This window comes from Sapajus apella, unplaced genomic scaffold (assembly GCF_009761245.1).
Source record: "Sapajus apella isolate SASKATOON/1434 unplaced genomic scaffold, GSC_monkey_1.0 scaffold96, whole genome shotgun sequence".
Lineage (NCBI taxonomy): Eukaryota > Metazoa > Chordata > Mammalia > Primates > Cebidae > Sapajus > Sapajus apella.
The window spans coordinates 7,544,654-7,570,591 of NW_022437036.1; the positions used below are offsets into that span (position 1 = coordinate 7,544,654).

The 25,938-nt window shown below is 45.1% G+C and overlaps 1 protein-coding gene across 2 annotated transcripts in view; it reads right to left on the bottom strand.

Moving 5' to 3' along the window:
- CASS4 (Cas scaffold protein family member 4) overlaps positions 1-21,742 on the bottom strand; it is a 47,679-nt gene extending 25,937 nt beyond the window's left edge. The window contains exon 1 of one of the 2 annotated variants that reach the window (XM_032257221.1): positions 20,878-21,742. In XM_032257221.1, coding sequence (XP_032113112.1) covers positions 20,878-20,913 — 36 coding nt within the window. In that variant the 5' untranslated portion in view covers positions 20,914-21,742. Of the gene's footprint in view, positions 1-9,388; positions 10,712-20,877 lie in introns of those variants that run through there. The other variant, XM_032257222.1, reaches the window with a different exon arrangement.
- Positions 21,743-25,938: the final 4,196 nt, after the last annotated feature.

Consider the following 25,938-nt stretch of genomic DNA (forward strand, 5'->3'; position numbering starts at 1 on the left):
GAAATGTTCTTAAATGATTTCCAAAAAGGACATTTCCCTAAAATGCCCATCTTCACACAATAGCTGGAAGAAGGAGAAGGAAAATGAATACACATTTGGAAGGAAGAATGAGAGGTGGATAGGGATACAAAGGTGAAGAATAAAGATTCACTGCCCTCATGGTGATCATAACCTCAATGCAGAGACCTTGACACATCTGGCAGATGCAATGTGCTAATCTAAACTTGAGCAGCTGAGGATAGAGTGGTCTTAGCTGCACTTGGAGAAATCTGGGGAGCGATTCATTCATTCATTCACCGAGGCTGTACTGAGCATCAGCTATATGCCGGGGGCTCTGCTGGAGGTATCGTGGTAAGCACAACTGTTTCTGATCTCATGCCATGTACATTCTAGTGGAGGAGACAAATTCTAATCAAATTATCACAGAAGGAAACACAGGGTTTCCACCTCTCATGAGTGGGATAGAAAGAAAATACAAGAAGTTATGAGAAATAAAATACAGGAAGTTATGAGAAATAACATACCGGAAGTTATGACAAATTCTAAGTGCAGTTGGGAAGTAGTGATGGGTGAGGGCTTAGGGAAAGTTTGCCTGAAAAAGTGGCCATGGAAGCTTCCATCTGGGGGTGAAAAGGAGTTAGTCAGATAAAGGGGTGGGGAGAGAGAGCATTCAGGCAGAGGAAGAGGAATCTGTGGAGGCCGGAGTGTGTGGGTGAGGGGGGGTGTGCGAGTGAGTGAGTGCATGTGGGGGAGGGCGTGGAAAGTTGGAGGAACTGAAAAATGATCAGGCCGCCTGGAGAGAGATCAACAGAGGCCCTGGCTCCTCATTTCCATAGCGGCTGCTGTTTATATGTGGTTACTAGGTGGAAGACCAAGTGCATTGAGCAAGCGGAAACCAGAGAGGCGAATCAAAGCCAATTGTCCCGTCCATCTGGGAGATGCCTATGATTTGGATGAGGGCGGAGGCTGGATTTCGTTAGTTTTGGGGAGGAGCTGATGAAGGGCTGGATGCAACTTGAGGTGAGCCTTGGAAGAAGAGCAGGAGGATAGTTGCAGAGAAGAGAGGGACACATTGCTGAATGGGCCAGGGAAAGTCAGAAGCAGAGAGGGAACTGACCTGCACATTTTCATCATCCACGGTGGCATATGGGCCACCAGCACCCATGGCCGCTCTAGACAGGAGCAGCTTAGATGAGCTGGGAGAGAAGCAGCTGCTGCAGCCTCAGTTATGCTGCTTTATCGTCCCTGTTCCTAGGATGGAAATCCCCTGTCTAGGCTGGGGTGGACACAGCTCCTGGGTGACTGTGCCCACGTGGACTCGCCCACATGCACAGCTTGCTTCTCTGCTTTACCTTCCACTTTCTTTCTCCTTAGTTTACTCAAAAGAACAAAGCTTCAGAAACTCAGAGGGTCAGGGCTGGGGGGCAGGCGGGGTACACTGATTGCTCTGTTGGCCTCATTTTCGTGCTTCGTGGTGCCCAAGACTAGGAGAGATTAATGACCTGCCTGAGGTCACGCAGCAGCCGGTGGTAGAGCGGGGAGTCGAACTCACGTCTATCTGACTGAAGCCTGCTATTGCCCATCCTCTGCACAGCCTTCCCAAGTCCAAGTCTGCTTCCAGCTCTCATCTGCTGACTCTTACGTCCAAATGTGTGCAAATCCGGAAGAGCTACTTTAAAGACAGCTATCAGCAGGAGCAGCAAACTCAAACAATTATAGGAGCTGGGCAAGAAATACATATGAGTGAGGCAGGCGGGGCGTAAGACATTTGGGTGTGGGGGAGGCTGTGGCATGTTCAGACAGATCTTAAAATATCACTGCTCTGGCCCAGTGAAGCGCTCTGCTGCTGAGTTCAGCCCATTGCTGGGGCCTTAGAGTCCCCACCCAGATTTCCTTTGCAAACTGAAAGTTAATAGCCAGGGGGCCAGAGTGTTTCTTCCCAATGCAGGACTCACTGAAGGGCAATTTTTACCCCAAAGCCCCGGCTAAGTGTCAAGACTGTGTCTAAGCTGCCCCATGGTTTGAGGCTCTCTCTCCTCCGTCCAGCTCCTTCTCTCTTTCCCATCACAGGGGTCAGAGCAGCATCGTGGCCCCATCCTGCTTCCTCCTTGTTTTATCTTTCACAGCCCACCCCCCACCAAGCTCTTATGCTCCTAAAATTAAAATGGTAGTAACTACGAGATAGGAAAGTAGAGATCATGAGATGGTTTCCATCCAAGTAACCGAGAATATCATTCTCTCTTTGGGAAGGTAAATCGTACCATGGGGTCACCAGTCCGTAGTGGGAGCGTAGTGGGAGGTGGTAAATCAAGAAGTTCCCCCACATAAGTGGTGGACATGTAACTGTGGGAGAAGCTGGGGCAGTAAGCGATGCCTAGGCCCCTGATCCACACAGAGATATAGATCCCCCAGGTCAATAAGAAGGTCATTTTTCTTCCACTAAAATCCTTCTTTGAAAAACGTCCATGTTTAGCATTTCAGTTTCCTTCTCACAGATTCCATGTCTTATTTCCAAGAATTCTTAATATTCAAGCAAACTGACGGAATGCTTCCTACTTCCCCTTTGAGGGCCATGAGGGAATGGTTAGTTATAGAGAAACCACATTTTTTTTTTTTTTTTTTTTTTTTTGAGACAGAGTTTCACTCATGTTACCCAGGCTGGAGTGCAATGGCGCGATCTCGGCTCACCGCAACCTCCGCCTCCTGAGTTCAGGCAATTCTCCTGCCTCAGCCTCCTGAGTAGCTGGGATTACAGGCACGTACCACCATGCCCAGCTAATTTTCTGTATTTTTAGTAGAGACGGGGTTTCACCATGTTGACCAGGATGGTCTCGATCTCTTGACCTCGTGATCCACCAGCCTCGGCCTCCCAAAGTGCTGGGATTACAGGCTTGAGCCACCGCGCCCGGCCAGAGAAACCACATTTTAAAAAATGCATATGCTATAAATATCACAGATCTTTTGATAAATGGGAAATGTGAATCCCTGAAGTTCATGAAGGATTCCCATGGATGTAGGAGCTGTTATGTTGCAATCAGTGACATATCCTGCTTTATATTTTTATGAGGTAGCTGAGCCCAGACTCCACATCAGGGGTGAGTGCAGAATGGAGAAAGGGCTCTTTGATCATCTTTAAAGTCAACAGTCTCGCCTCGAATGTACTTGGAAGTACTTCATTTCATGTAAATTCAAATATGGGATAGGAAAGATTAAAGCAGAGAGAATGTTGTTATCTGTTGGCTTGTGAATGTTTACTTTCCATCCTTTTAAAATGACATTATGTTAAAAAAAAAAAAGTTTCCAAGGACATAAGAAAAATCCCCTCACCACCTCCATTTTTCCCACCCACATTCTTCAAAAAGGGAAGACAGAGGAGGAAGGACAACCTGAGGAAGAATCAAACTACCTACAGACACTTTTGGGAGGGATTTCTGGTGGGTGACAACATTGTGTGAGGTCACCTCCAGAAGGATGAGAGAGGGGTAATTCTTTTTTTTTTTAGAGACAGGGTCTTGCTATGTTGTCCAGGCTGGAATGCAGTAGCTATTCACAGGCATCATCTGGTGCACTGCAGCCTTAAACATCTTGCCTCACGGGTAGCTGGGACTACAGGCCCATGTCACCGTGCCTAGCTCAAGGAGTTACAGCAAAGATTATCTGGAAAGGGTCCTCACTTTGCAAACCCCACAAAACAATACAGACGTGTCACATGTTGTGTATGTCAGCTAGCGTTATTTTCCTATAACTAATCAAACAAGGGGAGAAGCTGGCTGGGAGTGGTGGCTCTCTCCTGTAACTCCAGCACTTTGGGAGGCTGAGGTGGGCAGATCGCTTTGAAATCAGGAGTTCGAGACCAACCTGGGCAACATGGTGAAATCCCATCTCTATAAAAAATATAATGAGACTTCAGGTTTTCTAATTCTGGAAGGCCCTCCAGAGGTGTATGTGCGGTTCATGAGGGTCGCCATGCTGTCCACGTGTGCCTGCTGATGTAGAACCGGTGGAGCAGCTGGGCTCAGCGCTGAGGTTTCGCCCTGGCTACAACGACCCCATGTCAGGGTTTGGAGCAACTATGGCCGTTGACCTGACCATCTTTTTGCTGTCTGTTGTCACTATCATCATCTGCTTCACCTGCTCCTGCTGCTGCCTGTACAAGACGTGCCGCCGACCATGTCTGGTTGTCACCACCACCACGTCGACCACTGTGGTGCACGCCCCTTACCCTCAGCCTTCAAGTGTGCTGCCCAGCTACCCTGGACCAAGCTACCAGGGCTACCACGCCATGCCCCCTCAGCCAGGGATGCCAGCAGCAGCCTACTCAATGCAGTACCCACTGCCTTACCCAGCCCAGCCAATGGGCCCACACTGGAAGCATTCCCCTTGAAATCTGGCACTAGGCAAGGATGCCCTCTCTCACCACTCATATTCAATATAGTACTAGAAGTTCTAGCCAGAGCAATCAGGCAAGAAAAAGAAATAAAGGGTATTCAAACAGGAAAGGAAGAAGTCAAATTGTCTCTATTTGCAGATGACATGATTGTATATCTAGAAGACCCCATCATCTCAGCCCCAAATCTCCTGAAACTGATAAGCAACTTCAGCAAAGTCTCAGGATACAAAATCAATGTGCAAAAATCACATGCATTCCTATACACCAATAACAGACTTAAAGAGAGCCAAATCAAGAATGAACTACCATTCACAATTGCCACAAAGAGAATAAAATACCTAGGAATACAACTAACAAGGAACGTAAAGGACCTCTTCAAGGAGAACTACAAGCCACTGCTCAACGAAATAAGAGAGGACACAAACAGATGGAGAAACATTCCATGTTCATGGTTAGGAAGAATCAATATCGTGAAAATGGCCATACTGCCCAAAGTAATTTACAGATTCAATGCTATCCCCATCAAGCTACCAATGACCTTCTTCACAGAACTGGAAAAAACCACCTTAAACTTCATATGGAACCAAAAGAGAGCCCGCATAGCCAAGTCAATTCTAAGCAAAAAGAACAAAGCAGGAGGCATCACACTACCGGACTTCAAGCTATACCACAAGGCTACAGTAATCAAAACAGCATGGTACTGGTACCAAAACAGAGATATAGACCAACGGAACAGAACAGAGGTCTTGGAGGCAACACAACATATCTACAACCATCTGATCTTTGACAAACCAAACAAAAACAAGCAATGGGGAAAGGATTCCCTGTTTAATAAATGGTGTTGGGAAAACTGGCTAGCCATGTGCAGAAAGCAGAAACTGGACCCCTTCCTGACAACTTACACTAAAATTAACTCCAGATGGATTAAAGACTTAAACATAAGACCTAACACCATAAAAACCCTAGAAGAAAATCTAGGCAAAACCATTCAGGACATAGGTGTAGGCAAGGACTTTATGACCAAAACACCAAAAGCATTGACAACAAAAGCCAAAATAGACAAATGGGACCTAATCAAACTCCACAGCTTCTGCACAGCAAAAGAAACAGTCATTAGAGTGAATTGGCAACCAACAGAATGGGAAAAAAATTTTGCAATCTACCCATCTGACAAAGGGCTGATATCCAGAATTTACAAAGAACTAAAACAGATGTACAAGAAAAAAACAAACAAGCCCATTCAAAAGTGGGCAAAGGATATGAACAGACACTTTACAAAAGAAGACATACATGAGGCCAACAAACATATAAAAAAATGCTCATCATCACTGGTCATCAGAGAAATGCAAATCAAAACTACATTGAGATACCATCTCACGCCAGTTAGAATGGCGATCATTAAAAAATTTGGAGACAACAGATGCTAGAGAGGATGTGGAGAAACAGGAACACTTTTACATTGTTGGTAGGAGTGTAAATTAGTTCAACCATTGTGGAAGACAGTGTGGCGATTCCTCAAGGACCTAGAAACAGAAATCCCATTTGACTCAGCAATTCCATTACTGGGTATATATCCAAAGGATTATAAATCATTCTACTATAAGGACACATGCACACGAATGTTCATTGCAGCACTGTTTACATAGCAAAGACCTGGAACCAACCCAAATGCCCATCGATGATAGACTGGATAGGGAAAATGTGGCACATATACACCATGGAATATTATGCAGCCATCAAAAACGATGAGTTTGTGTCCTTTGTAGGGACATGGATGAACCTGGAAACCATCATTCTCAGCAAACTGACAGAAGAGCAGAAGATCAAACACCGCATGTTCTCACTCATAGGCGGGTGTTGAACAATGAGAACACATGGACACAGGGAGGGGAGCACTACACACTGGGGTCAGTTGGCGGGAAAAAATAGGGGAGGGATGGTGGGGGGTGGGGATTTGGGGAGAGATAGCAAGGGGAGAGATGCCAGATGTAGCTGATGGGGAGGAAGGCAGCAAATCACACTGCCATGTATGTACCTATGCAACAATCTTGCATGTTCTTCACATGTACCCCAAAACCTAAAATGCAATAAAATAAATAAATGGAAAAAATATATAATGATTATCTGGGCATGGTGGCACATGCCTTTAATCCCAGCCATTCGGGAGGCTGAAGCTGGAGGATGGTTTGAGCCCGGGAGGCAGAGGTTGCAGTGAGCTGAGATTGTGCCACTGCACTCCAGCCTGGAAGACAGAATGAGGCCTTGTCTGAAAAAAAAAAAAAAAAAAAAAAAAGAAGAAGAAGGGGGAAAATCCTCTTTAATCTTTTGCATGCAATTTAGCCCCTCACGTAACCATTCTGTTCGCCCTGACAGGAGTGTCCATCATACTCCGATTACCCAGGTACCGTGTTAGTCTTGTTGTCCACTGTTAGCCAATGCCTTGGGAATCAGGATGGCTCACTTGGGAATCAGGATGGCTCACTTGGGAATCAGATGGCTCACTTGGGAATCAGGATGTTTCACTTGGGAATCAGGATGGCTCACTTGGGAATCAGGATGGCTCACTTGGGAATCAGCATGGCTCACTTGGGAATCAGATGGCTCACGGTTTCTCAACTCTGTCCCAGGCATTGGGATAAGCAGTTAGCACTGATGACCACATTTGATATTCAAAAACCTTATGAAGCAGGTACTGTAACTAACATCACATTTAGGAGATGAGCAAGCTAAGGCACAGAGAGGGCGAGAAAGTAGCTTAAGGTAGCTCAGTGCTCAAGGGCCAAAGCCAGATCAGAATGCAGACAGTTTTGGGTCTGGAGTGTGCTCTTTTAGCCTAAAAACCACTCTGCTTAGCACAGACTCTATCTTTGCAGATACAGGATGGCAAAGTGGCTCCCAGAAGAGGGGGATGAAGCTGAGAAACAGAGACATTTGTATAATGGGGTACAATGTAGCCATTGCAAGAACGAGGTGCTTCTATCAATGGAAATGGGACAATCTCCAACATGTAGTATTAAATTTTGTAAAAAAAAGAGCAAGATGAGCATAGCTCTGCATTGATGCTTTTATAAGTATTGCATCTTTCTGGAAGATTATGTCACTCATTGACGGGCCCTTCTGGGTAGAAAACAGGGGTCTGGGGAGCTAGAGATTTGGGATTAGAGAAAAACACTTTGAGTCCTTCTTCATTTCCTGTAAAATGATCTGGGTTTTGTGGACAAAGACCCAGGCCAGACCGGAGGGCTTCCCATGATGGGACCTGTTCCCCAAGGCCAAAGTTAGGATGTGCAGTAGCGGGACACAGCAGCTGTGTGTTGCATGCATGGGATGTTGGGGAAAGCACTCAGAATAACCACGTCCCTACTTTCCTCCTGGAAAACCTCCTCCAGCTCCTGTAGTTGTGCTGTGAGGTCTGCAATTGAGAAGGGAGCACCAGGCAGGCAGCCACCTCCTCCCTCATCTAACATTCATTTCTCTCCCTTCCCTCCCTCATTTTCACCAGCTCATTCCTGTCTTCTCTTTGTCCCTTCTGCCTCTTTCCTTCCTCTGTCATCATCTCCCTTTGACATAGTTATCCAAGAAAGAAGCTGTGATCTGAACTTTTATTTTCTCCCATGAATTGCAGTGGCTTTCCATATCAATATTTACCTCTGAAAGTAAAATTCTGTAAGTTAAGAGGAACTGTGGCTTAAAATAGCAAATGGTATATTTCATCACCAGAACTTGCTCTAAGAATGTGAAAGTAGATTAAACTATTTCTCTTTAATTTGTCATGCCTAATGTGGTGAGAGAATTCATTGATGAAGTTATAAAACTTGAGACAGATTTGCTTCAATAATCTGCATCTCATCAGAAATATTTGGAATTCTTTTAATGAGGTGATAGCTACGTGGTTTCTTGCCTCATCTCCCATAAAGGACGGTTGTTGTTCTTGGAGCTGTTTTTAAAAAAAACTTAGCAAAGTAGTTAAGTGAGATGCTGAACGGAAACTGCTGCTTTTTTGTGTGTGTGATTAATATTAATTTGCCAAATAGGCCAGGAAAAGAATTGCGTTTCTGCTTCAGCTCCCTTTTTTGAAAAAGGTGAAAATTCTTGAATGAAAAGCTTCAGAATGTGCAGATAATGATCTGAAGTTATTTAATTGGAAGTGTGAATTGAAACTCCCTTTTCCCAACTACTCTTTTTTTTTTTTTTTTTTTTTGGGGTTTTGCTTTTTTTTCTCAGACTGGCGTGCAGTGGCATGCTCTCAGTTCACTGCAACCTCCGTCTCCCAGGTTCAAGTGATTCTCCTGCCTCAGCCTCCCAAGTAGCTGGGATTACAGGGGCCCGCCACCATACCCAGCTAATTTTTTGTATTTTTAGTAGATATGGGGTTTCACCACGCCCAACTACTCTTATATTTAAGGTAACGTACAAGGCCGGGTGTAGTGGCTCATGTTTGTAATCCCAACACTTTGGGAGGCCAAGGCATATGGATCACTTGAGGTCAGGGTTTAAGACCAGCCTGGCCAACATGGCGAAATCCCATCTCTACTAAAAATACAAAAAGTAGCTGGCGTGGTGGTGTGTGCCTATAGTCCCAGCTACTGGGGATGCTGAGGCAAGAGAATTGCTTGAACCTGGGAGGTGAAAGTTGCAGTGAGCTGAGATCACGCCACTACACTCCAGCCTGGCGACAGAGCAACACTCCATCTCAAAATAAATAAATACATAAATAAAGTAATGTTTAAGCTTTAAAACAAAACTTAACTGAATAGAATATAATTTTCTAAACAAAAATATAAGGTCTCCCTTTTTGATTTCAAAACCTGATGCAACTTTCAGTTGTTTCCCATGGTGTGATAGTCATTTGGAAACCATCGTTACCGACTTCCTTAACATAGCGGAGAGAATTGGCAATCACAAGCTCTGGACCCCTTTACACAGTTAACTCAGAGTCCCATGCAATCAAATAGTTGCAGGAAATGGATGCCAGAAGAGAGAAACTCAGATACTCACATTCACCTTCATCTTGATCCTTTCAAGAAATTATTTTAAAAAGTACTGTCCATATCCTGGAAGACATCAGCAGAAATCACAAATCGCTTGGGAATGGCAATCTTTCTGTAGGAGTTTGTGCAGGAATGCTGTGAGGTCTGGGTCTAAAAGTACTTTCTCTGCAGCTGTCCTTGCCAGTGGATCTGGCCAGTGGCTCTCTAAGCTCCTGGGGGAAGTTCACTGCCCTTCCTGCTATCCCAGCCACGGGGAAGGGTGCGCTGGTTACATAACACATTCTCTCCCACATTCCCATTGGTTCCCTCCCATCCAAATGGATGCAAATAGGCTCTGTGGCCCATTTATCCATAGAAACCAGGGAAAAAGAAGTGAATAAACCAGGTGAACTTGGATATGAGGAGGGATACAAGAGAAAAGAAAAACTTTAATGAAAAGAGAGTTCCTTATTTTCTTAACATCTCTAAAAATAATCCTGGAGAATGGCATATGCTGTAATAAGCACAAATTTTAACTGGGTTCTGTATGATAACATTGAACTCTGACCCAACCAGCTTTGAATTCTTCCCGATGATTTAGATGGAAAAGCCACACATTAAAGGAACTTCTGCAGCTGTAGGAGTTTGAGGAGGAGGTTGTGGCCAGAAAAAAATTCCAAAGCCACCCAGTGGAAATGAAACATTTGCTTCCCTGATACCTGAATACTGCGGTTTTCCAGTAGGTTTGGGTCTTACCCAGATCGACATGCTTTAATACACTTCCCCTACTCATAGAAACCTTGCTAAGCTGACTTTTAGGGCTTCATAGAGTTGGCAATTATTTATTAAGCACCTACTGTATGTCTGACAATATATGCTGTGGGAACAGGCAACCAGGTGTCCTTGATCTAAGCTCAGGATTGAAATGATACAATAACAAAGCTTTCTCAGGTCTTCACGTAATTGATTATCATGGCTGTGGCCCGAGGGGGGTCAATGTCATACCAGACTGCATTCTCCAGCTCAACATGCCCTAGAGATCCCAGTGTGTGCCTTCACAGCCTTGCCACTGTCTCCCACCGCCATGCCTATTCCTTGCCAGCTAAGTTCCTGAGTTATTGCTTAAGATATTTGGTTTGGGGAACTGTTGGGTCAAGTTAAGGGGTTGACATTTTCACCCATGCTCATGAAAAGCTCACCCAAGGAAGAGGGCAAGTAACAGAACTTCTCTGGGCTTCAGTGTGTTCATCTGAAAGTGAGAGAGCTTCACAGGGCAACCTCCACGTTCCCATCCAGCTGCAAAACATACATTTCCTATGACTTCTTTTCCTACTCTTTTTTTTTTTTTTTTTTTTTTTGAGACGGAGTTTTGCTCTTGTTACCCAGGCTGGAGTGCAATGGCGCGATCTCGGCTCACCGCAACCTCCGCCTCCTGGGTTCAGGCAATTCTCCTGCCTCAACTTCCTGAGTAGCTGGGATTACAGGCACGTGCCACCATGCCCAGCTAATGTTTTGTATTTTTAGTAGAGACGGGGTTTCACCATGCTGACCAGGATGGTCTCGATCTCTTGACCTCGTGATCCACCCGCCTCGGCCTTCCAAAGTGCTGGGATTACAGGCGTGAGCCAAAGCGCCCGGTCCTCTTTTCCTACTCTTACCTCTTATTTCATGAAAGCCAAGTGAAGGACTACAGAGAAAATAATGTGTAGGTGGTTTTCCTTTCTAACTTCCTTTCCTTCCCTCTTCCCTTTTTTCTTTCTTGAAGGAAAAAAGTGAAGAAAGGCATAAAGAAAGAAGGAGTTTTGTATTATTTCATGGGTCATAAGCAATTATGCCAACTCGGATTAGAAGAAAACTTTGTCTAAGCCTGTGTTTCTCTTTCTTTTTTCTTTTCTAGAGATAGGGTCTCACTTTGTGACCCAGGCTGGAGCGCAGTGGCATGATCACAGCTCACTGCAGGCTCGAACTCTCAGGCTCAAACGATCCTCCCAACTCAGTCTTTCAAGTAGCTAGGACGACAGGCATGAGCCACCACACCCAGCTAATTTTTAAAATGTTTTGTAGAGACACAGTCTCGCTATGTTGCCCAGGCTGGTCTCCAACAGCTGGGCTCAAGCGATCCTCCCACCTCAGCCTCCCAAAGTGCTGGGATTACAGGCACGAGCTACCACACCCAGTCCCCAGCCTGTGTTTCTAAAGTTCTGTGTGTCTAGCAACTGCATGCTTCCTGTCATATCCATGTGCCACTGTACAATTTTTTTAGGTAAAGTAATAGATTGAGCCAAGTAAAAAACAATTCTTCCTCAGCAATGTTACCCATGCAGTTACAGGTTTGATGAGCTAGTTTTAATTTGTTTGAATGCACACGAGGATACACCAGTAATGTAAAAAAACTGTCCTGTGCACCACACTTGAAATCCTCTGACATGCCTGTAGTCAGGGTCCCTGCGGGGTGTGACTTTTCCATTTGATCAATCACGAAGAATTCAAAGCTGGCTCAGGCTGTTTGTTTAATGTGTCACAGAGAAATGAGTGAAGGTTCAGGCTTGTTTACCAAATTCTCCATCTTTCTATGGTCATTTTTAGAGGTGCTTCAGGGGAGCAAGGAGCCACTCTGTTGTTTAAGCTTTTCTGCTTTTGTTCCGTTGGTGTGAATTTATTGCAATTCACTAGGTTTGCTCATTTAGTTGTTAATAACGGACTACAGATAAACCCATCCCAACCCTTATTTGAGATGCCCAAAGGGAGCTTAGGGAGAATGTCTTGGGTAACTGGCCCTGTCTCCCAGTGGCTGGCCATCACCTCACTTTGGGGAATGCCAATGTATGGAAGGAGCACCTTGAGATGCTTGTTATTAATTACTGACTCTTGTGTTTCTATTCCCCTTTCAACTGTGGAGAAACCCTCACTTCTGAACCTGAGTTGGGTGGTGACTCACCCCTGTAATCTTGGTGTTTTAGGAGGCTGAGGCGGGAGGACTGACTGAGGCGGGAGGACTGATTGAGGGGGGAGGACTGACTGAGGCCAGGAGTTCAAGACAAGCCTGGGTAACGCAGGGAGAGCTCCTCATCTCTACAAAACATAAAAAGAAATTAGATGGGCGTGGTGGTATGCGCCTGTAGTCTCAGCTTCTTGGGAGGCTGAAGCAGGAGGCTTGCTTGAGCCCAGGAGTTTGAGGTTTTAGTGAATTATGATCACACTACTGCACTCCAGTCTGGGTGACAGAGCGAGACCCTGTCTCTAAAAAAAAAAACTTCTGAACCCAAAGTGAACATTCCACAAGGCACTTTTCACTTATTGTTAATGGCAAACACCTGCAACACGCAGGCAGGACCCTACTGCTCTTCTGCCTCTCATCCCTCCACACTTGGCCTCCTGGAGGAGTTTGAAGAATATGGAGCCTGGCACGGTGACTCACACCTGTAATCCCAGCACCTTGGGAAGCTGAGGTGGGTGAATCACTTGAGAACAGGAGTTTGAGACCAGCTTGGGCAATATGGTGAAACCCCACCCCTACTAAAAATACAAAAATTAGCCAGGCACAGGGGTGGGTGCCTGAAGTCCCAGTGACTTGGGAGGCTGAAGCGGGAGGCTGAGGTGGGAAGGTCACTTGAGCCCAGGAGGCAGAGTTGCATTGGGCTGAGATTGTGCCACTGCACTCCAGGCTGGTGGGGAAAAAAAGTGCAGTCTCCCATGCCCAGCGCTGGCGATGCTGTTCCAGGCACGGCAGCCACATTATTCTCAGGGTCGACTCTGCTTTTCGGAGGTGTGTGCACAAGGCTGCTCTTCCCCTGAACAAACGCTTTATGGGTGATGTGTTTGGAAAGGGTTCCTAAAAAATGTATTTCCCTTTTTTGCAAGTCAAGTTGGAGCGTTCTAATCTTCCCCTCCACGGCAGCTCTCTTACCAGCCTCCCACCTTCCTCCTTTTAAACTATTTCCCCTTCAGGCCCGTGTCATTTCCTCCCTTAGTCATTGAAGTTCCAAAATCGCCCTGTTATTATTCTATGGTTGCTTCCCCATTCCATTATCGTGTTGGCCAAGCGCCTGTCTATTCACAGACCCTTTAGGTTTTGGGGTGATGATGGCAGTCTCCTTAGCTTTTTTCCCCTTTAAATGTTCTCTATAGGAAATAAAATGTTCAAAGACTGCAGGTTATTAAACCAGGAAACCAATCATGAGTATGTAATGGATTTATTAGTCATAAGAATTATTTACTATATATGGAGAAATGGGACCAGACAATTGTCCTTGGAAGCATTTCGAACAGTGGACTTTCAATATTTGTAGAAGGAATGAAAGGCACATTGTGTTCCTGAATCAAACATAGCACACGTAGTTAAGTAGAAGCTGTCTACTCCTTGATTTACTATTTTTTCTGCTCATAACCACTCCTCGTCCCACACGGCAATCAGCAGTCTCAAACACCCAAAGTTTTACCTTTTTTTTTTTTTTTTTGAGACAGTCTCGCTCTGTTGCCAGGCACCAGGCTGGAGTGCAGTGGCACAATCTTGTCTCTCTGCAACCTCCACCTCCCGGGTTCAAGCAATTCTCCTGCCTCAGCCTCCCAAGTAGCTGGGACTACAGGTGCGTGCCACCATGCCCAGCTAATTTTTATATTTTCTAGCAGAGACGGGTTTCACCATGTTGGCCAGGATGGTCTCGATCTCCTGACCTTGTGATCTGTCCCGCTCGGCCTCCCAAAGTGCTGGGAAGGTTTTACGTTTTCTAAAGACAGAGTACATGATTCTCCTTCATGCCCACGGAGAAGAGCAGGGCACCACCCCAGTGGAAAAAGAAGCCACCTACGCTGACGTCTCTGCATTTACCAGCTTCTGCTCTTTCCTACCTATAGCCCCTTTGTTGCATAGCAGCCTGAGTGATCTAGAAAACACAAATCAGACCATGTCATCTCCTGCTGTAAGTGGGCCGGTGGTTTCCTTTGCAATTAGAATGGCTTCAAAGCTCTCACACAGCCGACCGTGCTTACACCTCAGATCTCACTTCCGACCACTCTCTCTCTTGGTTTACTCTGCCTCAACCCCACTGGTCTTTTTATGAACGCTCTCCTCTGCTGAATGCATTCCCACTACAGGGCCTTGGTATCTGCTGTTCCCTCCGCCTGGAATGCTTTTCCCATCCCCCGAGTCTTCAGAGTGGCCTTTTCCATCCATCACCTCCATCAGATCCCCGTTTTCTCCACTTTCTGGTGTTTCTCACCACCTGAAACCATGAGTCCATTAACTCCCCATCATGCTGACTCCACTGGAATGTCAGCTCTGCCTTGATCACCCTGAACCCCCAGAACCCAATAACTATGTGTTGGGTGACTGGTTGAGCCATGGATGGCGAGCTGCGTTTTCAAGTTGGGTATTGTGTCTGGGCTGTTTTGCCTCGTGGAATAGATGAAGGGAGGAAGCTGCTGAAAACATCGGAGGGAGCCACAGGGCTTCGTGACCTTGATTTCAATAGCAACAGATTGCATCTAGGGCAACAACTGACCGTGGACAAGGAGGGGGCCGATTGGCGAGAGAATAGGCTGAGTAGCATCTTAGGCTGAAGCCAGGTAGGGGTTAGAGAGTCAGGAATGACCTCTGTGGCCAAACATCTGATGACTAGAAAGCAGTGCTGTTCCTGTTCTCAGGGCAGGCAATATCCAGGGCTCCACCTGCACTCCCTGTAACCTCCCATTCATTCACACACACTACCACAAAGCCTTTATTGAGCACCTACTTGGTGCAGGCACTGCCGTAGTCATCAGAGATGAGGCACAGAATAAGAAAGCCCGGGTCTGTCCGTCATGGAGTTTCGTTCCCGGAGAGGAAGACAGTGAACAAACAAAGTGAGATAATTTTGGATCTTAGTAAGTGAAGGTAAGACAGATGAGAGTGAGAGGGGTGGGCAGGTGTAGCGGGGGAAGTGATTTGCACAGCGTGGTCCAGAGAGGCCTCTGGGTGAGGCGATGCTTGCTAGAAAGAGGAGCATCCAAGGAGGAGAACAGCAGGGAAGAAGGGGAAGGAACTGAGGCAGAAGAGCTGCTGGGAGTGGGATCTAATGGGCCCTCAAGGGCCCGGTCAGCTTTCTGCGCACAATCCCATTTGCCCTTAAACAAAGAATGAGTTTGAAATGTCCTGCTCACCACCTAAGAGCTGCTAAAGGTACAAGGAGAACCTAAAACTGCTGTACACTCACAAACGAAGCCTTATCAAGCTTTCTTGCCCACAAGCACAGAAGCAAGCCAAGTCCCAGCAAGTGGCAGGCACTTCTAAGCCACCACATTCTGTCACGTTTAAACCAACCTTGAGAATGTGGGAAAGTTTTAAAAAAATTCTAAGTCTTTAGTTGATCTTTCTTGAGTGGGTCTAGAGCCAGGCCACCCAGAGTTGAGATGGAAGAGAAACAAAGAAGATTTGCTCCTTAACTGAGGCCGAATTTAACATGTGAATGATAGTTAAGCACATTTAAATGCACTTACAACATAAACATTGAACCATCCACTCTTCAGCAACATAATGAAGATGCTTGCTTGAAAACTGTCCCTTCAGAAAACTGGATGAGCACATAGCTGTCTTTATAAAAGAAAGTACAGATTGCAGAGAAAACACTGCGGAAAGTAGGTTTAAAATAGAATCAAGTATCAGAAATTCTCAGAAAATGATGGAAAATAGGTGCCAATGCTTATTTCCTTCAGTAATCTCCTTCCAATTCCTGGACATTTACTCCAGTGAGAAAATAATGTTATTGGGGGAAAAAAAGACTGTGTACGAAGATGCTAATTTCAATATTGCCTGTGCGCACGCACACACACACACGAAAGTAAACAGAATTTACAGCAAACAGGACGGAATCACTAAAGTACATTGCAGACTCTATTTTCATAACTAAAGCATCTTGAGACTACCAAGAATCCAAAATAAGAACTTACATATAATAAACCCACTTATCCGCCTTGTCTTTTAGAACTAAATTTCTGGCCCGGCGCAGAGGCTCACGCCTGTAATCCCAGCACTTTGAGAGGCCGAGACAGACAGATCATTTGACGTCAGGAGTTTCAGACCAGCCTGGCCAACATGGTGAAACTCCATCTCTATTAAAAATACAAAAATTAGCTGAGAGTGGTGGCACATGCCTGTAGTCCCAGCTACTTGGGAGGCTGAGGCAGGAGAATTGCTTGAACCTGGGAGGTGGAGGTTGCAGTGAGCTGAGACTGTGCCACTGCACTCCAGCCTGGGCTACAGAGTGAAACTCCATCTCAAAAAAACCCCCCCAAAACTAAATTTCTAGTATGTCTTGAATGGAGCTGACTCGCTGGCTGGAGTCCAATAAACCAGCGAATGAGGTGTTAGATTTACCATCTTTGCCATGCACAATTATTTCTATTTTTGTTGCAATTGTATTGCTTGAGGCCAGTGTTTCCTATCACTAATATCACATTAAAAAATTTCCCCTTGTTCTACAAAACAGTTTTTTTTTGTGGTTTTTTTGAGACGGAGTTTCACTCATGTTACCCAGGCTGGAGTGCAATGGCGCAATCTCGGCTCGCTGCAACCTCCGCCTCCTGGGTTTAGGCAATTCTCCTGCCTCAGCCTCCTGAGTAGCTGGGATTACAGGCACGCACCACCATGCCCAGCTAACTTTTTGTATTTTTAGTAGAGACGGGGTTTCACCATGTTGACCAGGATGGTCTCGATCTCTTGACCTCGTGATCCACCCGCCTTGGCCTCCCAAAGTGCTGGGATTACAGGCTTGAGCCACCGCGCCCGGTCACAAAACAGTTTTTTAAAAACAGAATAAAACAGTCAGGTAATTGTACAAAATCTGCTATGCACAACGGTGGTGAAAGCAGCTCTATTGGTAACGAAGCTACTGGCCAGCGGGTAGAATTAGAAACACTTTGCAGGAGCAGTCACTGTTTATGTCCAACGTACAAAGGTGAACTTCAGGGTCTGAAAGGCCATCTGCGGTGGCCCTGAATGAAAGGCAGAGTTATTTTAAAGGTGAATACAACAAAGCTAAGGACCACTGACATGACATGACCCCTTGAAGTACTGTGCTACCATTTATAAAGCAATTAAGCAACAACGTAGGCGTTAAGATGAGTTGGAGTCTGGGCGCGGTGGTGCACACCTGTGATCACAGCACTTGGGAGGCCGAGGCGGGCAGATCACAAGGTCAAGAGATCAAGACCATCCTGGCCAACATGGTGAAATCCTGTCTCTACTAAAAATACAAAGCTTAGCTGGGCGTGGTGGTGCACGCCTGAATTGCTTGAACTCAGGAGGCGGAGGTTGCAGTGAGCTGAGACTGCACTCCAGCCTGGTGACACAGGAAGACTCTGTCTCAAAAAAAAAAAAAAAAAGATGAATGAGATGGATCAACTGCACTAATATGAACTGAACACCAGTGCATACTGTTGGTTGTTAAAGGCAAGAAGCTCAACAGCTTTTTACTTACAGCTCCTATCTGTGTAAAACCTTAAAAAAATGTATCTTATAGCTGCATTTATAGTTTCTGTAGGGACACCCAAAAAACTGTTAACTGAGAATGCCTCTGAACTAGGGGTTGAAGACTTGGGTGTCTCCAGATACTGTGTGTCTGGGTGGGGGAAGTGTATGTGAACTGAGATGACACAGGCTGCTACTACATAAGGGCCTGTGGACCAATCTAGATGATAACCCATAGGTGAAGAATGATTGTGTTATCTTAAGGACTGCCTAAACAAACAACAATATGCAACAGAGATTGTATTTGGCCTGCAAAGCATAAAATACTATCTGACTCTTTATGAAAAGAGTTTACCAGCTTCTGGTCCAAGGGAGGGAATATAATGAGCTGACTAAGAGTGGGACTCTGAGCTTAGTCTGCCTGGGGTTGATTCTTGGCATTGCCACCTACTAGCTGTATAGCCTTGGGCAAGTCAGCAAGGCATCGCTTCCTTGTGTGTGACAGGGGAGTAAGAATAATATCTCTGCTTCGTGAGCATGTTGTGAGGATGTAACAATGAGAAAGTGCAAGCAGAGCACTCAGCACAGGGTCTAGCATACAGACAGTCAGTAAGGGTTGGCTACTATTATCAGTATATATATTTTATATATGTGTGTGTGTATATATATAATTTTTTTTGAGATGGAGTTTTACTCTTGTTGCCCAGGCAACAAGAAGTGCAATGGCACATCTCAGTTCACTGCAACCTCTGCTTCCTAGGTTCAAGCAATTCTCCTGCCTCAGCCTCCTGAGTAGCTGGGAGTACAGGCATGCACCACCACTATGCCCAGGTGATTTTTTTTGTATTTTTAGTAGAGACGAGGTTTCACCATTTTGGCCAGGCTAGTCTCAAACTCCTGACCTCAGGTGATCCGCCCGTTTCGGCCTCCCAGAATGGTGGGATTACAGGCATGAGCCACCGGGCCTGGCCTATCTGTATAATATTAATAGCAGAATTTCATGGGGATGCTGGGAATATCAATTACATGTCGATGCATACACACATGTTATTTACAAATTGCTGTGGGGCTTGGCAGTGTCCACCTGTAGTCCCAGCTACTCGGGAGGCTGAGGAAGGAGAATCACCTGAGTTCAGGAATTTGAGTCCAGCTTGGGCAACAGAGTGAGAGTCCCATTGCTAAAAATACTTTTTTAAAAGAAAAAAGCCCCCACCAAATTGTAAAGTGCTACATAAATTAGGCAGAATAAGCTGTACATAAAAAGAAGCCTAAATCATAAAAAAAAATTGAGGCTATTCAGAAAAAAGGCCAATGTTTTGAAGGAGAAAAAGGTGGATTGTTCTAGATTAAGAACTGAGAATTGACAAACAACACTTGGATCAGAAAAACCAACACACAAACAAATAACAACGGCCAGAAAATCTAAAAAGGCTAATTTTGGAAAATGTGAATGTGGGCTGAATAGTAGAATGGCATTACTAAATCAGTGTGAAATGTTCTTGGGTATGATAACACGTGGATATTCTTCTGTGTTCTGTAGAAGAATGTCCCTGGTCTTAGGAGACATGTAATGAAGTGTCTCTGTATTAGCCATTTATTTTCAAAGAGTTTAACAACGGCAATAAAAACTAAATGTGTTCTGGAGCCTAAATATACACCAATAGATACACCCAAATATGACAAAGTACCAGAAACCCATGATCTAGGTGACGGATATGCAGGGATTTACCGAATAATGCCCACAGCCCCCATATTTTTCCAATGATTTGAAAACGTTCAAAGTAAGTAGTTGAGGACAAAAATCTAGGGTAGCTGAGACATTTACATATAATCTATACAAGAGAGGCAATCATGGGTTACTCAGCCATAAGTTCCACCAGTGATTTAAAAAAAAATTTTTTTTTTGAGACAGAGTATTGCTTTGTCGCCCAGGCTGGAGTGCAACGGTGTGATCTCAGCTCACTGCAACCTCTGCCTCCAGGCTCATGTGATTCTTGTGCCTCACCCTCCCAAGTAGCTCGGATCATAGGCATACGCCACTGCACCCAGCTAATTGTTGTATTTTTGGTAGAGACGAGGTTTCATCATGTTGGCCAGGCTGGTCTCAAATTCCTGGCCTCAAGTGATCCATCTGCCTTGGTCTCCCAAAGTGCTGGGATTATGGGTGTGAGCCACCGTGCCCAGCCACACTACTCACTTGTATTATTATTAAAAAATAAGAATGGATTTTTATAAGCAAGCTCCCTACTTAGTGCTTGTTTCGTTTCTTTTTCCCTGTTCTACTTGAAATTTAAAAAGGCACAGCCAGATGAAAATACAACATTGAGCTTCATTTTCTTTTTGTCTGGGTAAATTTTTTAATATGATAGCCATTTTAATTTTTCTTTTTTTTTGAGATGAGGTCTCGCTATGTTGCCCAGGCTGGACTCAAACTTCTGGGCTCAATTAATCTTCTCACCTCAGCCTCTCCAGTAGCTGGGAGTACAGGTATGTGCCACTGTGCCCAACTTCTTTTACCTTTCTAAATAGTGAATCTTTTTTGATTCATGACAGACGTGAAGTCTGTCTGAAAGCTCCAGCTTTGCTCACACAATATACAAGTTAACATGCAAATAACATGTAAGTGGCCACTGTGGGCTCAGCATGGGAGGCTACAGGCAAGGGGCTAGGCTCTGCTATCTAGAGGTGAGCACGGAAACCAATCAGGACAGTTAGAATGGCAGTGAGTGTCTTTGGGGTCCAGAGAAAGAAGGAATGAGCAGGGGCTGAGGCAGACTCACATCTTGCTGCAGAAGTTTGCTGGACACAAAGTGACGGATGGTGCTGTCAACCAAGTAAGTTGATTTCTACTACAAAGTCATTGTCACTCATCTTGGATGGAAACTGGTAAGGAGCTTTACAGCACACCTATTCCCCACACAAACTTACATTAAACTTTCCCATCTCAAACGCCCACGTCAATGTTATTCCACCTTTACCTTTATTAGAAAGTCACAACTAAAGCCAGTCAACATCCTTCATCATCACAGCTTGCTTCCCGACAGAGCCCATTCAAACAGCCGCGCAACACTCACCTTGGGCACAGCGTCCACGACGCCTGTTCCCTTCATGCCGGTGATGTGGAGCAGCTCCCCTGAGCTCGACAGCTAATATGTCCGCTTCAGAGGCAGATGATGCAATGTCGCTGCATGCTTCTGGCTGGTTCTCAGAAACTGAATTCTATGGAGCTATCTGACAACTCACGGGAAATGGTCAAAAAGATTCTCCCAGCGGGCAAACTTTCTGGAACGCACGATAAGAGTAAAATGAAAGCAGTAAAGGAGGTGAGGACCAGAAATAAAAGCCACACTCACGCCCCGGTGCCTGACGTCTCACTTTGTCTATAAGTAGAGACTAACTCATTTGCTATGTGAAACCGCAAAAGAAGAAGAAAAGAAAACCACCGCTCTTCTGCTTTATAGGGTGAAGTTCCTACTTTGAAGAGCTCCGTGTATGAACACACAGCATTCTTGTCCTTTGAACTCCATGGAACAACTCCCATTGAACAGACCAAGCTCATTTCCCTCATGAGAGGCCACTAGGCCAAATATCTGATAGCGGTCAGCATTTCTTCCTTCCTGCTCCCTAGAGCTTGCCTTATGACAGCCAGGATAAAAGCCATCAAGCAGGCTGCCTTACAGGACACAGTCTCCACTCTTCCCTGCCTGTCAGTTGCACATTCTCCCTGCTCACCTCCTGGTCTTTGCTCACGGTACCTAAGGATGAACATCTTCTGGGTGCCGGCTCTGCACTGAGGGCTATGCTGAGCCTCACACATGTATTCTCTTTCTGAAATCAGACTCATCCTGTGGGCTGTACTGGAAACTCCTGCTAGCTCATGCAATTTACCATCACTTGGCAACTCTTTTGACTTTCCCTAAATTCATATCCGATCTCTAAAGAGGACCTACACAGTGGAGATACTGTGCAAAATAAATATGCCTTTTTTTGTTGTTGTTGTTGAGATGGAGTCTTTCTCTGTCACCCAGGCTGGAGTGTGGTGACACAATCTTGGCTCACTGCAACCTCTACCTCCCAGGTTCAAGTGATTCTCCCGCCTCAGCCTCCCAAGCAGCTGGGATTACAGGCCCCCCTCCCCCACCATACCCGGCTAATTTTTGTATTTTCAGTAGAGACAAGATTTCACTGTGTTGGCCAGGTTGTTCTCGAACTCCTGACCTCAAGTGATCCGCCCACCTCAGCCTCCCAAAATACAGGTGTGAGCCACCACACCTGGCCCCGGCCTGCATTTTTATTTAAACAAAATGGCACCCATTCTTCCAAGCCAGGCTCCAGTTCCATCCCCAGCCAGCTCTGTCTCCGCTCACGGCTCTCTTCTTGTCAGACAGCACTTTTTTATTTTTTATTTTTAAATGTTCTTCTTTTACCATGCCTCCAAGACAAGGTCAACAGACAGCACTTAGCGTCTTGTCTTCTGGTTGCCCCATGGGTAGTCCCCACAAGTCTGGGCACCAGGACATTATTTACCCATTGAAATAGCTGACTGATTTCTGGCCGAGACCATCCATATTTTTATTTATTTTTTATTTTATTTTTTTGAGATGGAGTCTCTCTCTGTTGCCCAGGCTGGAGTGTCATGGCGTGATCTCGGCTCACTGCAACATCTGCCTCCTGGGTTCAAGTGATTCTCCTGTTTCAGCCTCCTGAGTAGCTGGTACTACAGGCATGTGCCACCACGTCCAGTTAATTTCTTTTTTTTTTTTTTTTTTTTGTATTTTTAGTAGAGACAGGGTTTCACCGTGTTAGCCAGAATGGTCTCAATCTCCTGACCTCATGATCTGCCCCCCTCAGCCTCCCATAGTGCTGGGATTACAGGTGTGAGCCATTGCACCCAGCTAATCCAAATTTCTAAATGTTATCGTTAGAAATTAACTTCCAGGGGCAAGTATTGATGTGATGCAGGTGACAGCAGTTTAAAGGGAGGGAACAATGACCCCACAGATGAACATTGTTTGGTTCAAGGTGGAGATCCAGAGATATTAAGATCTAAATTATATTGCTAATAATTAATATATTACTATTCTATTAAGATATAATTCAGGTACCATGAAATTTACCTTTTTTTTAAACCCTAAGTCAGATATTATCTTTCCTGGGAAAAATTCACCTTTTTTAAAAGTATACAACTCAGTGGTTTTTAGTGCATTCAGAGTTGCGTAACCACCACTCCAAAAAGTAATCCTCTTTCAATTCCTGGACACTCACCCCATTAGCAGTTAGTTATTATTCTCCTCTTCACCCGGCCCCCAGACACTGCTGTTTCTGCTCTATGACTGACTTTTGTTTATGTCTGAAATTCTCTACAATAAAAAGGATGGATAAACTTGCCCAAGGTCACACAGATAAGTAACAGACCCAGAATTTGAATTCAAGTCTCTTAGAAAAGACCCCACAAAAACTCAAGTTCAGATGGTTTCCATCACCTTGGCAAACTCCTGGCAGTGATTCTTCCCCCATACTGAAGAGCTTGCTCTTAAGCTCATAATACAGATCAGAATGCTATAATTTGCATGTCATTTGCTTTTTCCCTAGGGCAAACAACCTAAACTAGAAATAAAACTAACTAGTAAGTAGCATACAAAAGTAATATGCTTTGGCCCTGAAATGATACCAACTAGCTCCTATGTAGAGAAATAGTTTGGTATTTTGTGAATAAGGAACTTGACTTCTCAGTCTGTTAATTGAGCCCCCTGCGGTTTTTCTGAATGAAAGCTGTGAGAAACTGTTCTAGATATTTTGCTGCAATCCATTAGTATTTTAAGGCAAATGAGTCTTTCATGTGGACAAACACTGCAAGAGCTATTATTCTAGGAAATTGGGTGCTTGCAAAATATCCGGTTGTTGAAGGGTTGAAACAGTTACAGTTCAAGAGAACCACGTCAGGAGGACTCCAGAGAGGTAACCTTAATGTTCTTGACAATTGTGTTATCAAGAACAGTATGTTGGACGAAATTTTCTTTCCTGAGATAAGTGAGTCTGACCAATTCACTTCTATAGTGCCTAATACATGCGTAGGGAGGAAAACAGCTTTTCTGTTTTTCTGTGTGCCTTTATGTTGTTTTCATTTGACAGTCAAGCTTTCTGACTGGTAGAAGTGAAACACTGAGCACTTGATATTTGAATTATAAAGGACCACTGAACAGCAGACTTCCAATGTTCAAAACATTAAAGGCTTGGCGGGAAATTTCAGGATGTAATCTCATGAAGATTATTCATAAAAATAGCTCTTTTGGTCAAAGCTGAATTTTGTGAATTGGCTGGGCAAGGTAGCTCAGGCCTGTAATCCCAGCACTTTGGGAGGCTGAGGCAGGCAGATCACTTGAGGTCAGAAGTTCAAGACCGGCTTGGCCAACATGGCGAAGTCCTGTCTTTACCCAAAATACAAAAATTAGCTGAGCATGGTGGGGCACACCTGTAATCCCAGCTACTCAGGAGGCTGAGGGACAAGAATCATTTGAACCCAGGAGGTGGAGGTTAGAGTGAGTGGAGATTGCCCCATTGCACTCCAGCCTGGGGGACAGAGTGAGGCTGTCTTGGAAAAAAAAAAAAAAAAAAGAATTTCATAAATTGTCAACAAATTCACCAAATATCCCGGTGCAGGGATAGTACTGGGAGGGCTGGGGAATCCGTAGCCACTCTAGTTATTAGTGATTTTTCAGTTTCATCACCCAAGTTAGGACCCCAGAGGTTGACTGGGAAAACGAATTAGGGCAAAAATTGAAAACAAGGATGCAAAGCAAATGCTCTGGGTAGAGTGGGGACAGGAAGCTGGAGAGAAAGGCTGAATGCTGGCGAGAGAGCAAGAAAAAGCCAGGCAGAAAATGACGCTCCAGGCAAGCGGTCCTTATTGGGGAGCAGGTAGAGTGGCAAGGAGTTGCTTGGCCAAAAGACGCCCATGAAAGAGGCTTCACGGAGTCAAACACACTCAGGGAGCAGAAACACCAAGAGTAAGAGCTCCAGGGAAAGGCCAAAGCAATTCAGGATGAAAGAGAGAAATACAGAGAAACATTCAAATAGGATACTTTTCCACAAGTTTTTATTCTTTAATTCAAACCTGCCCAGTCCCTTGTGCAAGTGTTTTTTTGTTTTGTTTTGTTTTTTGTTTTTTTTTGAGACAGAGTCTTGCTTTGTCACCCAGGCTGGAGTGCAATGGTGCGATCTCGGCTCACTGCAACCTCCGCCTCCGAGTAGCTGGGATTACAGGCATGTGCCACCACACCTTGCTAATTTTTTTGTATTTTCGGTAGAGATGGGGGTTTCTCCATGTTGGTCAGGCTGGTCTCCAACTCCTGACCTCAGGTGATCTGCCTGCCTCAGCCTCCCAAAGTGCTGGGATTATAGGCATGAGCCACTGCACCCGGCCTCGCGCAAGTTTTAAAATCCTTGGTCCCATTTTATCTTGAGACACTGGCTTGCTCTAGTTGCTCAGGCTGGAGTACAGTGGCTTGATCCTAGCTCATTGCAACCTCCGTCTCCCTGTCTCAATGATTCTCATGCCTCAGCTTCCAGAGTAGCTAAGACTACAAGTGTGCACCACTACACTCCCCTAATATTTTTCTATATTTGGTAAAAATGGAGTTTCCCCCTATTGCCCAGGCTAGTCTTGAACTCCTTACCTCAAGCCATCCATCTGCCATGGCCTCCCAAAGTGCTGGGATTCCAGGTGTGAGCACTGTGCCTGGCCCTAGTCCCATTTTAGTTACTCTGTTTTAGTTCTCTGAATATAATCTGCATTTAGTAATTCCACTAGGACCCTGCAAATCTGATTATTTTTGCTGATTCTTATTATGGTGGCTTGTTCCCTCACATACCTGACTGTGATGATCCTCAGAGGTTTAGCAGGGATAATTATTTGAGGACTGGGGTTAAGATGTGTTCTTGCACAGATAATCTGTGCGGGCCTCTGCCAGATACTTGCGGCCCGCATCAGTTGGAGATTGCTTTAAGATCCCCATTTGATTTTCTGAGCAGTAGAGGTAGCATAAATTGTTCTAAACCTGCTTGAGGAACAGTGTGTAGATTGAATTATCAGGAGACCCTCCCTTGTGCCAACACAAGACACCCTCTCTCCCAAA